Raw genomic sequence first — 17,500 nt, 5'->3', positions numbered from 1 at the left:
AGGAGTTTCATTTGTCATACGTATGCATACAATTACAAAATAGAGCTACAAATTACGAGCTGTAGACACATACACAGGCACAGCAAAGACATATTAGCCAGGCTTCACCCTCCTAGTGACGCAACACCTTCAGCTTTGCTTTTAGTCAGGCCAGGATGAATACAAATATCGTTTCTAAGCTCCAGAAAAATTGGGAACTCCTCCCACTTTGTCGGGAAGCAAATAACCAGTAGCAAACCAAGGGAAGTGGGTCAACCATGCCGTTTGGGAAATGTTAATGTTGCTCTTGGTCAGACCAAGTCTCAAAGAGATTTGAAAGTCAATGATAATCAGGCTACAGACATATATTAGGGAGGTGAGGAGTAAGTCGCATTGGAAATACTATTGGAGACACAGAAAGGCGACAAGTATTAGGGAGACACAGAGCGATGAGGGGGACTACTGTACCTCATAGGCTCTCCTGTCTGGCTTGGGTAAGCCCAGGTATCTCTCTGAGAACGCAGAGGCTGTGGATGGAGAAAAGAGAGAGAGAGAGAGAGAGAGAGAGAGAGAGAGAGAGAGAGAGAGAGAGAGAGAGAGAGAGAGAGAGAGAGAGAGAGAGAGAGAAAGAAACAAAGAAGAAAAGACATAAAGAAAGAAAGAATGAAAGAATGAAAGAAAGAAAGTCAAAAGTGTAAATTGACTATTTGATAATATCTCAGCATTCATGCATATCTTAAACATCATATCATATTCAGGTCACAGACCTCAATCAGTATCTATGGATGAACTCCTCTACCTTTAGCACAGTGCATAATGTATCAGCTCTGATGAAATACAATACATACTGTGGCAAGTATGTGTGCGTGCATGCGCGCACGAGTGTGTGTGTGTCTGTGTGAGAGAGTGTGTCTGTGTGAGAGAGTGTGTTGTGTGCGTTCGTACATGTGTGCACATGTTCTTCGTGCATGTGCATATGTGTGTCTCTTCACATATGCATGTGATCATAGAGCGAAATGGTTTCATTACAAGCCCTCTGAAGACATAATGGAATGTATCATTCAGGTGAATTCAAGTAATGATATGCCATATACCTACGTACATCTACTTGCCAAAATATGTAGCCTATGGGATAATACACTGGGATTTGGTCAGGTCTTGTGGAATAAGGCCAGACAGAGTGACGCAAACCCACAGTGAATAGGAGAGGCTTCTTGCATCACACTGAAGGAGCTTGTGCCGTGAGTGCTGCCTTGGACAACATTATGCAACGCTGTACTGTATTTCTATCGCACAATTCTTCCATACAACATGCAGCTCAAGGTCTTATACTGCTACGTTTTCCAATACATAATAATATAGCTATACAGTGTTATATAAACGGCCAACTGTGTCGGATTTCACATTCAGAGCTAGTCTATTGAGTATATGGAATATTATACAAATGATACAAAAACTTGCAGAAATGCTACAGTAAATAGGGTTAACTCAAACTCATAGTAGCGTACTGTTGATAAGTCATGATAATAAGGAACAGACTATACTTTTTGAGGCGGGATACGAAAGCCCATCGCCATTGACAACACAATGGTCATTGAACAGCATGTTACCAGGATTTCAGATGGGTGCATTCAGCAATATAGAGAGCAAACATGTCAGCTGTGTAAAGATGTCTTCAATAAGAATACAATAACCATTTACAAAACCTATTCAGAGCAGTCTGAGGTCTTCTAGCATCATGTTTGACTTTAAAGTAAAACAGAATGAGCCATCAAGCCTCTGCTGTCATGACATTCCAGACTTTGTTTGATGACCAGGAGCCCTCTGCAAACATTTGTGTAACATATAACATTACAGAGATTGGCTAATCGAGGCCATCTAGTTTAAATATGTTAAGTGTCTCTGACTATGTTTGCATTGGATAATGGCCAGCATATACATACAGTCCCAAGAAAAAGTTTGTACACCCTTTGAAATTTCTTACCTTTCTGTTAAAATTGGTCATAAAACATGGTCTGATCTTCCCGGAAATCACAAGAAGGAACAACCAGAGTCTGCTTTAGCTAATTCAACCCAAACATTTACAAGTTTTCATATTTTCATTGGCCATAAGATGTAAACATTCACAGGACAGCAAGGCATAAGTAAGTACACCCTAGCATTCAATAGGTTTTAACCCTAAATTAGTCGCAATTACCTCAACCAGATGTTTCCTGTAGTTGCAGATCAGATTAACAAAACAATCTGGATGTATCTGGTCTCCCTCTTCTTTAGAAAACTGCCTCTCGTCAGCAAGTTTTGTGGGATGTCTGGAGTGCATAGCTTTCTTGACTTCATGCCATATAATCTCAATTGTTTTTTGTCAGGGCTTTGACTGGGCTATTCCAGAATGTGTATTTCATTATTATGAAGCCATTCTAAAGTCGATTTGCTTCTAAAGTATGGGTTGCTGTCACATTTCAGCACCCATACTCTTGTGTGCTTCAACTGTGTGCCAGACTATCTCACTTTTTTCTGTAAAATATCTCGATAAACTTCTGAGTTCATTGTTCCACTGATAATAGCAAACTGAAAAGGGCCTGAGGCAGGAAGGTAGCCGCGTATAATGATGCTCCCGCCACCATACTCAAAGGTGGAGATGATGTTTTGGTGAAGGTGTGGTTCTCCAGTTCTCCTCCAAACATGACATTGTGTGTTCCCCTGAACAATTCAACTTTGGTTTCAACGTTGGTCTACAGAATATTTTGCAGTAATTCTATGAAGCATATAAATGCTTTTTCGCAAACCTCAAAGGTGCAGCAATATTTTTTTGGTCAGAAACCCCATTAATTTTAGATTGGCAGAATGAATCCCATTTTTAGCTATTCTTGGTTACATCTCCTCTTCTGAGTATGGTGGCGGAAGCATCATTATATGCGGCTTCCTTGCTGTCTCAGGCCCTTGACAGTTTGCTATTATCAGTGGAACAATGAACTCAAATTTATTGTGATATTTTACAGAAAAAAACGTGAGGAAGTCTGTCACACAGTTGAAGCACACAAGAGTATGGGTCCTGAAATGTGACAACAACCCATACTTTAGAAGCAAATCGACTTTAGAATGGCTTCATAATAATGAAATACACATTCTGAAATAGCCCAGTCAAAGCCCTGACAAAAACAATTGAGATTATATGGCATGAAGTCAAGAAAGCTATGCACTCCAGACATCCCACAAAACTTGCTGACGAGAGGCAGTTTTCTAAAGAAGAGGGAGACCAGATACATCCAGATTGTTTTGTTAATCTGATCTGCAACTACAGGAAACATCTGGTTGAGGTTATTGCGACTAATTTAGGGTTAAAACCTATTGAATGCTAGGGTGTACTTACTTATGCCTTGCTGTCCTGTGAATGTTTACATCTTATGGCCAATGAAAATATGAAAACTTGTAAATGTTTGGGTTGAATTAGCTAAAGCAGACTCTGGTTGTTCCTTCTTGTGATTTCCGGGAAGATCAGACCATGTTTTATGACCAATTTTAACAGAAAGGTAAGAAATTTCAAAGGGTGTACAAACTTTTTCTTGGGACTGTATACTTATCTATACATATACTACTTAGCCTGCACACTGCACACATTACTCTTAACATTGAGTTCACCTTACCCCTGGTGTGAAAACTCAAACACATTTTAAGCATTAGCCACACAGCATGTTATAGTTAATTTTTCAGCCCCACACACACAAAAAGACAGACACATAAAAACAAGAATATAGATAGACAGACACACATAGAGAAGTAAGACACACACACATATTGAATTCATGCTCACAATCCAAATGTGCACTGATACACATGTACGCACGCACGGACGCACACACACACTCTCTCTCTCTCTCTCTCATCCCATTCTCATGGCTCAGAAGTGTCAGTAGTGAATGACATGGGGTGTGTGTGTGGGAGTATGTGTGTGAGATGTTTACTCCTGGTGTAGCATGTCAAGAGTCTGATCTATAAATAATTGCAGCTCCTCCAGCCCCTCACACCAAAGCTCCACCAGAGGAGATGTCAGTCTGTCTAGTTGATACCCTTGTTTATGTGTTCCTCTCTGGCTCAGCCTCTGTGTCTTTCTGTCTCTCTCTGCTTGCTTGCATCTCTAGCTACCCTCCTACTAGGGCTGTGCAATATATCGAATTTATATTGTGATCTCAATATTGCTGTCGAACAATATCAAATTTCATAATATCGAGTTGAAACAATATTTTTGACATTTGTCTATACTGCCAAAATCTAGGTTACGCTAAGCACAATACATTCCCCTCCACTTAAGCCATTGTCAGTGCAGAGCAGACGTTCTAACCAACACTCATGCAGAAGACCACTGTGTGTTTCTCTATGCCCCCCTACTCACACTGCTGAAAGGAGGGAAGATTGTGACTTGTTTAGCACAATAAAGCAATATTGTCTAAAAAAATCGTGATATCAATATTGACTGAAATAATCGTGACATTGATTTTTCTCATAATTGAGCAGCCCAACTTTCTACCTGTCTGAATGCCTGTCTGTCTTTCTGTGTCTTTCTGTCTGTCTGCATGCCTGCCTCTCTGTGTGTCTGTCTTTCCTCATCTGTATCTCTCTCTATCCTTTCGAGTTCATCTACAGCTTAATCAGGGTATCTTTGTTCATTTGTCCTCTTCTTCTTAAATTCTTTCATTTAAGCTGCATTTGTCACTTTCCTCTGTCTTTTGTCTGTATCTCCATCCATTTTTGGTCGAGTCTGATAAGCAAACACGTGCACAGGTGTAGTCGTAGACTCTCTTTTCCTTTCTATTTCAATTCCCTCTCTGTCTACCATTTTATCTATTTTTCTCTCCTTTTGTCTGTCTGTCTTTTCCCCTCTTTCACACACTCTCTCACAGATGGCCTTGTGTAACGTTTGCTCACACACACTTGCGCACACACGCACACAGACACAGACACAGACACAGACACAGACAGACAGACACACACACACACACACACACACACACACACACACACACACACACACACACACACACACACACACACACACACACACACACACACACACACACACACACACACGAGCACACAGTTAAACTGTGCTGCCTTGTGTGGGCCATCGTACCGTATAACTCGAAGTCAGTGATGGGAGATAGTGCTGCTCCACACTTCAGTGGCGACATCTCTGAACTGAGGAGTAGACTAGTGATGTATCCCCCGTACACCTGCAAAACACACACACACACACACATGCACGCATACAGGTGCACGCGCAGACACACACAGCGAGAGAGAGAGAGAGAGAGAGAGAGAGAGAGAGAGAGAGAGAGAGAGAGAGAGAGAGAGAGAGAGAGAGAGAGAGATTGACAGAGAGGCAGAGAGAGGGAAAGGGAAGCGGACACACACACACACACACACACACACACACACACACACACACACACACACACACACACACACACACACACACACACACACACACACACACACACACACACACACACACACACACACACACGCACACACAACCACTGATTTCAAACCATGTTCATCTAGGAAATACAGCACCTCAGAAAATAGACTCTAGATCACAGTGCTGCTTGAATGCACCTACGGTTGGTACACATGCCCTCTCAGTCCTTTCCACCTATCTTTCATCTCCAAACACATACACACATACACACATGTGCACATGCCAGCCTGCTCTCTCTCTCTCTCTCTCTCTCTCTCTCTCTCTCTCTCTCTCTCTCTCTCTCTCTCTCTCTCTCTCTCTCTCTCTACAAGGACACACACACACACACACGCACACGCACACGCACACGCACACGCACACGCACACGCACACATTGATTGGTGCCTCCACACCAGAGTGAGAGAGGTGTGTTGAAGTTGCGTAGGAATGCTGAATTCCAGAGCAAGTGAGTCTCATAGTGTAGGCCCGCAAGGGCTTTAGGCTGGATTATTTTAATGGACAGAGCTTTTCTACATTTCACTGCAGGATTTACACATACAGCTTCTGTCAGGAGGCCTTGCGCGACTATAAATGCAAAAGCAAAGTGAAAAAAAGAGAGAATTCCCATTAAAAGTTAATTCAGTTTGACGGAAGTGGAAATGAGATTCTGACGGCAGCGCAGTTAAAACGCTCCTCACTCTGACGTGATTTGTTCTGCGCTGCCGAGAGCAGTGTGACTCGGGTGTGACGGGGAGTTCACAGTATTGGTTGGTACTAGGCTGCTTGGTTACTACACACATCATGGCTGGATTGGCTATAGGACATACAGGGCACATGCCCAGTGGACTGACGATGAACCTCCCTGCAATGGTATCAGTCCTCATGCGTGCTGCGGTGGGCCTGTCTATAACAGCCAGATATAAATAAATGATTCTGGCCGTTGTGGTGAATTTAGCTGATAATAGATAACTCACATGGCTTCACACAGGCTTCATTGTTTCTGTCAATGCCTGGTGGACTGGCCTTTTCTGTAAATGCCCGGCCAGATTTTTTCTTCCAGTCCAACCCTGCTACACATCCACAGCACCTGCAGTTGATTTTGTATGCTGTATGGTGTATAACATACTAAAGAGTGGATTAAGGAACAGAGAGCCCCCCTGGGATGTAAATATATTGCTCCCCACAAACCTGTCCATCAATTTTTAACCTGTTTTGATGTAAGGGTTTTTTTCCCCGCAACTGAGTGACGGGGGAAAGATGGGCAGTTCATTCTCTCTTGGACCTCCTGGACTGGCTCTGAGGCTCTGGGACTTATAGCTTTAAGATGATATTTGTGGAATAAATACTGAACAAATTAATTCACATTGAAGAACGTACCTCACCAAAAACGCCAATCCTTGTGTTGTCAATATATGGCTCTTTCGATATTATGCTGGAAAGGAAAGGCAGACAGACAGTCATGAAAAGCTGTTAAAACACTGATTATTTTCCATTAACCAAGGACATAAACAGGGTGGCATTGCAGTATGTGAATGGCAACCGTCCATCCATTCACATGTATGTACTTGTCTATCCATCCATATTCTCATCCGCCCATCTATCAAGTCATAAAGCTTGAGAAATGCTTTAACTGACTAAATAATCAAAGTATATCAACAAACCAAACCATCCATTCACCACTCCATGCATCTAGCCATCTCTCCATCCCTCCATCTCACCATGCATTTCTCCATCTCTACATAAGTGTCCCATCTTCAAGAACCAAATAAAGACTCTTCTCTTTCGTGACTATCTACGGCACTAATACTTGAGCTGCCCCAGTCCTACATGACTACATGGCATGTTGTGTATATGTATGTGTATACTCTACTTAATCCAGTGCTAATGTACTTAAAACAAACTAGCCCTAATTAACATATGCACTTGTTGTTTTGTATATTTCCAGTGGACTTTGTATCTACAAGTGTTGTTGACTATGATTATGTCATTGATTTGAATATAATAATAATAATAATAATAATTGTATTTGTATAGCACTGTGTCATACAAGGCATGTAACTCAAAGTGCTTAACAAATGGGAAAAAACATTGTTAGAGATAGATTTAAAAGGAGAGGTATAGAGGAGAGGCAGAAAAAGCAGGAAGGCAGAGGAAGAAGAGATAGACAGAGAATGTAGAGTCATAAGGTCAACGTAGGTTAGGACCAGGATTCTTAGATGTGTAAGGTCCATAGTGGCTGGGCCTATCATAAGTCATAGATAGTCACACAGAGAGTGGGCGCTCAGGTGCGGCCCCTGGTGGCATCAGGGGTGAGGAAAAACTCCCTTTCGCTTGATTCATAGTTTGTGAGGGGAAAAAAAAAGCTCAGTGAGGTCTGAGAAAAAAGACCCCCTGTAGTCAGGAAGAAACCTCATGAAGTCACTTTGGTTAAAAAGCGTCTACCAAATGCAATGTAATGTAATCTCAGAGCCGGCAGCTAGTCCATGCATCCATCCATCCATCCATCCATCCATCCATCCATCCATCCATCCATCCATCCATCCATCCATCCATCCATCCATCCATCCCTTTTCCTCCCTCCATCCATCATCCATCCATCCATCCATCTCTGTATGAGTATGATATGTCCACCTGAGTGCTTGCATTTGGTCCTTCATCATCCATCCATCCATCCATCCATCCATCCATCCCTTTTCCTCCCTCCATCCATCCATCCATCCATCCATCCATCCATCCATCCATCCATCCATCCATCCATCCATCTCTGTATGAGTATGATATGTCCACCTGAGTGCTTGCATTTGGTCCTTCATCATCCATCCATCCATCCATCCATCCATCCATCCATCCATCCATCCATCCATCCATCCATACATTCATCCATCCATCCATCTCTTTTCCTCCCTCCCTCCATCCATCCATCCATCTCTGTATGAGTATGATATGTCCACCTGAGTGCGTGCAGCTGGTCCTTCTCCTCGTACATGCCCAGTTGGTGCTGGACCTTGTGCAGCAGGTCGGTGCCATGGAAACCGCTGCCCCGCCCGTCAAAGCGCATCACTATGGCCCCGAAACTACTGACCAGCGCCGTGGTCCAGTCCACCTGGAACTGCTCCGACACCACCTGGCCACCCGGCGTCCCGTCACTACAGAGGGATAGGGAGGGAGGGAGGGGAAGAGAGAGAGAGAGAGAGAGAGAGAGAGAGAGAGAGAGAGAGAGAGAGAGAGAGAGAGAGAGAGAGAGAGAGAGAGAGAGAGAGAGAGAGAGAGAGAGAGAGGCAAGATGAGTTTATTTGGGTAGTGCACTTTATATACCCAGAGGCGCTTTAACCCACAGATGCCTAAGGCTCCAGCGAAAATGTCTGCTAAGTGCCTTTGTCCTTTTTGGGGAAAGTTGCCCTCAACCTATAAAAACTTAAATATCACAGCCTCCGAAGCACATAAAACCAGGAAATAGGTTGCATTTGAAAGCTAAGACCCTCATTGTGCATAATAAAAAAATCTCAAATCTCATGAGCCTGAATGCTGCGCTCATGCAGCTTCAGGTGCCTGGGTCAATGTTGCGTATATGCCGCATCCTGCCACAATGGGTTAATGTGTTTCACAAAAATAAAGCCATAAGAACACATAAAAAGCAGAAAGAGAGAGAGAGGGAATGATTCTAAATTAAGGATTATATCGTGCAAAACACAGTCAAGAGTGAGGAGTGGTAAAGAGAGACATTGAGAGAGAGGTAAACCTTTGGAGGTATAACAGGTGAAGTAAACAACATCATAGTGTTGTGGAGACAGCAGTACCTATCGTCCCCTGTCACCATTGTCAGGCTAGATCCCCTGGCTACATGCTGCACTACACTGTGTGTGGCTGACACTAAAGCCCTATTCCGACAGGACTAGTTTTATGTATGGACATGGGGTAAAGTGTTTTTTATCTCAGGACGTTGGTAAAAGAAATGGCCGATTCGGACTGGATTGAATATCTCAGTAGACGAACAGAAAGTAGGAGGGGTTACTCATCATGCACAGTTGTGACTGCACTTGTCGTCATGTGCGTGCCAACTCCACAACATATTACTGATCTTTGAGCACATTATTGCGCATCCATGGAGGCATTTGGTCCCGTGGAACACTTCTAATAAATGTCTGTTGGTTTACTAACCCGTCAAAATCCATTCTAATGCGTCTTAATGCGCGTCCATTCATTTGGAGAGTGCGTTTGACCATGCTGTCTGATTTTGACAGTGAACACAGCTTGGAACAACTCCCTAAAATAAAACTAACGGTTTACTACAAGGCTGTAATGTTTGCAAGCCCGGAGAGATTGGATATATTGTGTGACATCTTTACATAGAGTCGCATTGGGACGGGATTAGTATCACCAAGGGTTATTCTTCCGGACCCTTTTACAGGAGGTAAAACTTGCGGTGAAGTTTACCTGACATACTCCGCTATCTTTACCGGACTGGCACGTTCGGACGGGATTAAATTTCCCGGTTATTATTACTTTACCTCAGGTCCTCCCATTAAACTAGTCCCGTCGGAATAGGGCTTAATACAGTCACACACCACTCTGTATGTCTGTGGCCTTCAGAGTACGGAGACACACACTGTAGGAGCATATGGAAGCAGTGCACAACTCCTGATAGCCTTAAATCGCTTTAATTGACTGCACATGGGCATATTATTTTTTCGTAGGAGGTAGTCATGCAATGTACCTATGCAATGACACCTGCTGACACTCAAAAAGGTCATAACTACTATCTTTGTGATTTGAAAATTGAAATGTGTATTTAGTGTGGAAAACATACATATTCACCCTTTCAAAGAGCAGAATAATCTGATTACAATAAATGTATAGTTATATACATGTTTAATGTCAAAGTTTTTCTCTTTAAATACATACGTACACCTTGCAACTTGGTTAGATGTTTAAGTCTTACATCTAATTGGCCAGAAGCACTGATATCCAAATAGTGCAACAGATATCTTCTGGGCCACTGATGTATAAAATACTCAACCATTCGACCTGATCAATGTTTAACTCACTTGTACTGCTGTTGCTCTCCTCCAATTGGTTATGGGGGATGAGCTCAAAGGCTAATATATACAGTAGTAGAGTCAACAACTAAGTTGAGGCATTGGAGCTTTGGGGTTGTATTTATAGCTAGCAAGTTCAGGTTAAATTATATGAAATCTTTAGGAAACGTAAGCCCTAGAAAGATGAGACCATAAATCTTATAATCACATTTGGGTTATCACTTATGCACTGTATATCAATGTGTTTACACGAACAGAATGCATCTGGAATATCAATGGGATATGGATCACCCCCATATAGTACTTCAGGGTTTCATTACATTGCCTAAAAAAGTGATAGCGGGCATGTTTGCACCAACAACTTTGAGCTTTATTTGTTCTGCTGCACTAAAATCGTTGCTATACTGTACTGTATACTGCATATAGATTGACGCATGGTCTGTTTTGGAATTTGGAAGATTCCCCACCAATATTTATGTATGTGTGTATGTATGTATTTTATGTTGTTTGTTGGTACGTAAGAAAAAGGGAAACAAGACCACGGTAGATCAAGAGATTTGAGAGTTTACATTTGTGTGCTGTATCAGAGCAGAGAGGAATAATACTGGAATAGATGGGCCTAATCTGTCATGTCAGCCAGAGTACAAGTGATGGCAAATGCTGAAATACTGAGATGATTGTACATCAAACAAGGTACAGGATGAGATGCTATCTTTCTCTCTGTCTCTTTTATTCCCTACACAAGTGCAATCGCGGGCGCGCCTGCACACACACACACACACACACACACACACACACACACACACACACACACACACACACACACACACACACACACACACACACACACACACACACACACACACACACACACACACACACACACACACACACACACACACACACACACACACACACACTCCTCATCTATCTTCAGCCATAAGCAGCCTGCGATGGTGTGTGTGTGTGTGTGTGTGTGTGTGTGTGTGTGTGTGTGTGTGTGTGTGTGTGTGTGTGTGTGTGTGTGTGTGTGTGTGTGTGTGTGTGTGTGTGCACCCGGCCACACACGCACGCGTGTGTGTGATACCGAGATAGCAGATAAGAGAGAGAGAGAGAGAAAGAGAGGACGAGTGGGAAAGAGAGAGAGAGAGAGAGAGAGAGAGGCCGTATTAATTAAGACAAGGTGAAAGGGGGGTGGCACACTCATTTTCTTCCACGGCGGTAATGACAACTCAGGGAGTGTGATCCCTGTCTCGGGGCTAGATTAATGTGCCTGATTACGGCCCGTGTCTGGGTGCGATTATGCCCCCTTGATGAGGTGTGGAGCTGCTGGCTGCTGGGTGGGCCGCGAGTCTGACTCCACCTGCGAGTCTGACTGGACTGTGGTAGTGACTGCAGTAAGTAAGGAGGAGGCAGGGCGAGGCAGGCACCACAGACACACACACACACACACACACACACACACACACACACACACACACACACACACACACACACACACACACACACACACACACACACACACACACACACACACACACACACACACACACACACACACACACACACACACACTGTGAGCCTGACTGCAGTAAGTAAGGAGGAGGCAGGGCGAGGCAGGCACCACAGACACACATTGGCAGAGGTGGTGTAAGGCAGGAAGGAGGAGGCAGGACGAGGCAGGAGGCAGGGCGAGGCAGGAGGCAGGGCGAGGCAGGCAGCACAGACACACAGTGGCAGAGGTGGTGTAAGGCAGTAAGGAGGAGGCAGGGCGAGGCAGGAGGCAGGCGGCACAGACACACACACACAGACACAGACACACACAGACACACACACACACACACACACACACACACACACACACACACACACACACACACACACACACACACACACAGACACAGACACACACACACACACACACACACACACACACACACACACACACACACACACACACTGCGAGTCTGACTGCAGTAAGTAAGGAGGAGGCAGGGCGAGGCAGGCAGCACGGACACATAGTGGAAGTGGTGTCGTTTCAAGACATAGCAGGAGGCAAAATTCATTGAGGACAAGTGGATATCTCAACACACAGATGGATGAATAGGCTTTCTGGTAGAGACGCAGACAGGCAGACAGGAGAGTCTATATACAGTATATAGGTAAGCACATTTATATACACTAGACATAAAGAATAGAGACAGACAAACAGACAGACACGGGCACACACATGGGCACGGGCACGGGCACGGGCACACACACACACACACACACACACACACAAAGAAAGCTACACATGGAGCATACCTAGATGGAGAGAGAGAGAGAGAGAGAGAGAGAGAGAGAGAGAGAGAGAGAGAGGTAAAAGTAACCGTGGGGCATTTAGGGAGACATTATTTCATATACTTACACAAACAAGAGCAGTGGGTAATGGCCCGTGTTTACAAAGCCTGCGGGCTTGACGATCTGCATCGTAAGAGCTGAAAACAAAACAAAAATACACCAAATTACAGATACTATCGCCACCGTTGGTTTTTGAACTGTTTTTTTTGTCACGTCACATGGTTTCAAAAGGAATTGGAAAATATTTTGGAAGCACCTCAGTTATTTTATTCAAACTTTAAGGTGGATAATGTATGTGTCACGTGCTGTGCATCAATCTCTATATTTTTTAACAATGTCTATGCCATACATGTACGTATATACCGTATGTATTCATTTTCCCCCTGAAATTCGTGTTGCATATACATCATGAACGAATAAGCTCTATAGATTACAGTATAATGAGGCTATTTGTGTTGTGGACTATACCTGTATATTACTTCAAATAAGGTGCCTAACACTTAAAGGAACACTGTGCAGGATTTTTTGTTGTTTATGTCCAGAATCCATGCTACCCATTCACTAATGTTACCTTTTTCATTAATATTTACCGCCACCATCAAATTCAAAGTGTTCATTATGACTCGAAAAATTGCACTTTTCATACATGAAAAGGGGGATCTTCTCCATGGTCGGCCATTTTGAATTTCTAGAAATAGTCATTTTTAGCTGTAAAACTGACTGTACTTGGGCCATACTAGAAAATATTATTTCATTACTTTGTAAACTTTCATGAAAAGATCAAATTTGGCAATAGGCAGCCCAGTGTCAATGAGCAGCATAGTTGCAGTACCTTTTTTGACCATTTCCTGCACAGTGTTCCTTTAACAGAAATCCAAATCATGTCTAGGGATCAAGCACAACTGCCTTGAAATTAAATCCTAGATGAACAATATACTTAATAAAAGAACCTGGCAAAGCATGGGCGAAACATGCTGTTCACTAAAAAAAGACCGCCAATATGCGGTGATTCATCAACTTTGTTTTTGGAATATCTTCTGGTAACATGCAGAGGGATGTGGGAGTGTTGAATACGTACCGTAGCCTTCCAGCTCCACTTCTCTGTACTCCACCTTGGGCATCTGCATATCCTCCAGCTTGCTCTGCAGTTCCTGGTTCGTCTCAAGGTCGTACACCTCTGCCGAGAGAGACAAAACAAATGTGACAAATTCCCTGAATGCCCTGAGCTGCTTGACTCACGCGTGTACCCAATCAATATGGCTTAAAGGGACTTAGTCATAGCAACAGCCAAAAAACATCTTTTGGACGAGGAGGACAAAGAGGAGAAAGGAGCTGTAAAGAGCTGCTATGGGCTCTTTATGACTTTGACAAGCATTCAGACTTTCTCAAAGTTTTCTCTCCCTCTCTTTCTTTCTCTCTCTCTCTCTCTCTCTCTCTGTCTCTGTCTCTGCATGTATGCATGCACGCATACACGGACACACGCACATACGTCTGTCTTCATGCACACACACATGTATGCATGCCTGCCCGCACGCACACATGTACTCACACACACACACACACACACACACACACACACACACACACACACACACACACACACACACACACACACACACACACACACACACACACACACACACACACACACACACACACACACCTCAACTACCTTTTCTTGTCAATGTGGTACGTTTACATGAGGCATTTAAATCCGATTTAACTCACTTTAAATCTCATTAAAACTTAATTCCACTTTAAAAACATCATGTAAACACTTACCGAACAGGATTTAAGTTTATTCCGATTTAAACTTAAGTCCGATTAAAGTGGGTGGTTTATTCCTCTTTTAAATCCGATTAAACACGTTCCTCTGTCATGTAACCTTTTAATCAGAATTAGAATAAATCCGGTCGTTCCACGCATGCTCGTTGACCACACGATGGCGCCAAGAGCCCGTGCTCTTTGTCAGTGAGAAAAAGATGGCGGCACTTCCTGTTGATTTTCACATGAAAGTTTTGCTTAATTTAAAGTCCCTAAGCGACTATAAATGTTGTGGCTTCCATATATTGATGTAAAAGTGCCCCACGAAGTAATTAAGCACAACAAAGTTACTCCACATCACCCTTTCACCAGTTCGTTTTTCTAAGCTAGGAGGGTGCTAACTAGCATTTGAAAGAACCAGACCCAAAGGGGATTTTACCAGCCTTGAGTCCACTGAGGGAATTCATTTTCGGGCTGAAGATAAGCTTGTGTCCCAGTAGTTCCCCGGAGGTTTGGCGACCACGCCCCCACGCCTTATTTGGCTCACTCAGCACGTGCGTCCTCAGTCCAATCGCAATGCTTTATTTTCCCCAGACGTTTAATCGCATTTAAGTGAAATTGCCATGTATACACGTCGCAAAATAACTCTTAATCCGATCTACTTAAATCCGATCTATTAGATCCGATTCAAAAACATCATGTACACGTAGCAAATGTGAAAGAAGCTAAGCCCTTTTCCATTTCTCAGTCTGAACATTATAAACAACAATAGAGGACCAACATGCTTCACCCGCTTGCTGTTCAAAGAGCCTGTCAATGGCAAACACATGGCCCTCATGAGGGCTGGTTAGAGTGGGCGAGAGTGCACTCTAGATGAGACAGGTGGGAAGAGACGGGAGCAGACATGCCACTGTATCGCGAGATAGAAAAATATTAGGGTAAAGCAGTGATTCTCAAACTTTTCCCATCATTCCCCCCTTCGGCGGATCTGGATGCTTCCGAGCCCCCCCAAGCAACAGCAGTACTCGCCCAACTGATTTTACGATCGCTGCGTTGGGGACGTGTGTTCATTTCCTATGCTCTTCAAATTCATGACAATTTATAATATAATGTTGGTGAGGGCTTAAAATGTATTGCTTATTGGCGAGACAGGAAATAATTTCCTTGGGGGAAAAAACCCCTCAAAATCAGATGTCACAAGCTTGCGCCCCACTTTGAGAAACACCGGGGTAAAGTAAGGGAGAAAAAATAGGTCCAAGCATGTGCTTGCTAATGGAAACAGCGCAGTGTTGAATGAATCTGAAGATGCGACCTTGTGATGAGGCGCCGCCTGCATAAGGTGCGTGTACTGTAGGCCTATATGTAAATGAGGATAGAGGGTTGTGCTTGTGACAAGAGGTTTGAAGAGGTCTGTGCTTGCGACAGCATTTGTTCACCGTCACTCAAGTAATGATGTCAAAAAATATAGGAGATGAGAATGACTTTTAATCAAACGCAATACTGACTGTGTGTGCGTGTGTGTCTGTGCGTGTGTGTGTGTGCGGCCTCAGGACATTGGCTGTGTCTTTGCCTGCAGTGCAGTACACAGCCCAGACTGATGCAGTGGGAGACGGTGACACACACTCAAGAAAGTTCCAGAACTTCTCTTCCGTCCCCTTTATCCCTGACTCAAGATGAGGGAGGAAAAACTATAGCAGGGAATGAGAGAACGCAATGGGCCAACAATTAAGAAAACAAAGAGACTGTTATTGGACAGGACTCCCATAGGGTGTTTGTTTTGATGTTAGGTTCCATGAAGCGACATGGTTTAGTATAGACTCTCTACACTGCAGACACATTGGAGAGTAGGGAACTAAACAGGACCACGCCCCTCATTGTATGTGAGCTTAGGCATAAAGGAGAGAACTCATCCATCTGTGGTGCTGAGAACCTGATAGAACTATACATTTTTGGCCCTGTATGCCACGAATTTCATTCAATCCGCTCTGAATCAGGCGGTCTGTAATGAGCACCCAAGACCCATAGATCAGCTACAGTACAGTACTCAGTGAAGTCACCAGTCTAGAAAATTGTTTTTCATCAAAAAAGACCATGCATGCCACCTTTCCCATACCATCAGCTCTGAATCAGATGATTGTATGTAATGACACTCAAGAAAGATATATCAGCATACTCAGCAAAGTCACCAGTGTTAAAGAAGGAAAATGTGTCAGGGTCTTTTTCTTGAACCACTTTTGAAAGTATAGGAAGGCCCTGCATGCCAAAAAATTCTTACAACCTGCTCTGAATCAGCTGATAACTGATGATAGATTAGCTACAGTATTCAGTAAAGTCACTTATCAGGGGTATACCCCCGCAGCCCCCGCCAGGCAGGGGGGCCCATACGAGGCGGGGGGCCCACATGGGCCCTTGACTTGAAGAAACGGGCCACATGATATCAGGGCTCTCTTTTTTCGTTAGGGGGCCCATTCTTGGTAGCTTGCAGGGAGGCCTTGCGTTACGACAGTGTCACTAATGTACAAGGTAATAAGAAAGCGAATGAAAGTTGTTTTTCCCCAAGTTCCTGCTGGAGAGGTGATTGACAGCGGTGTAAGGGAGAGCGGTAACTCCATTATGACTGACAGCTGGGAGTCTCTCTGGGCCTACGTCCTGCTAGTTTACACCGTGTCAGGGCGCACCTAAGTGAATTACTACACACACACACACACACACACACACACACACACACACACACACACACACACACACACACACACACACACACACACACACACACACACACACACACACACACACACACACACACACACACACACACACACACACACACACACACACACTGACAGAGGTGACCTTCCCCTTCTTGCCTGTACTGTATGCATAGAGGGTTGTGGAATAATCTAATCAGGCTGAGCTGGAGTGT

General features: G+C 43.8%; 1 protein-coding gene across 1 annotated transcript in view; it reads right to left on the bottom strand.

The window, feature by feature from the left end:
- Positions 1–17,500, bottom strand: part of dpp6a (dipeptidyl-peptidase 6a) — a 521,189-nt gene that overhangs the window by 3,959 nt on the left and 499,730 nt on the right. Inside the window, exons 19-24 of the mRNA XM_063206930.1 lie at positions 13,892–13,990; positions 12,881–12,950; positions 8,386–8,580; positions 6,812–6,866; positions 5,108–5,207; positions 448–506 (exon numbers count right to left, since the gene is read on the bottom strand). Coding sequence (XP_063063000.1) covers positions 448–506; positions 5,108–5,207; positions 6,812–6,866; positions 8,386–8,580; positions 12,881–12,950; positions 13,892–13,990 — 578 coding nt within the window. The remainder of the gene's footprint in view (positions 1–447; positions 507–5,107; positions 5,208–6,811; positions 6,867–8,385; positions 8,581–12,880; positions 12,951–13,891; positions 13,991–17,500) is intronic.

The sequence above is a fragment of the Engraulis encrasicolus genome, chromosome 9 (genome assembly GCF_034702125.1).
Source record: "Engraulis encrasicolus isolate BLACKSEA-1 chromosome 9, IST_EnEncr_1.0, whole genome shotgun sequence".
In the NCBI taxonomy this organism is placed as follows: domain Eukaryota; kingdom Metazoa; phylum Chordata; class Actinopteri; order Clupeiformes; family Engraulidae; genus Engraulis; species Engraulis encrasicolus.
This window is presented reverse-complemented; position numbering and strand designations above follow the sequence as displayed.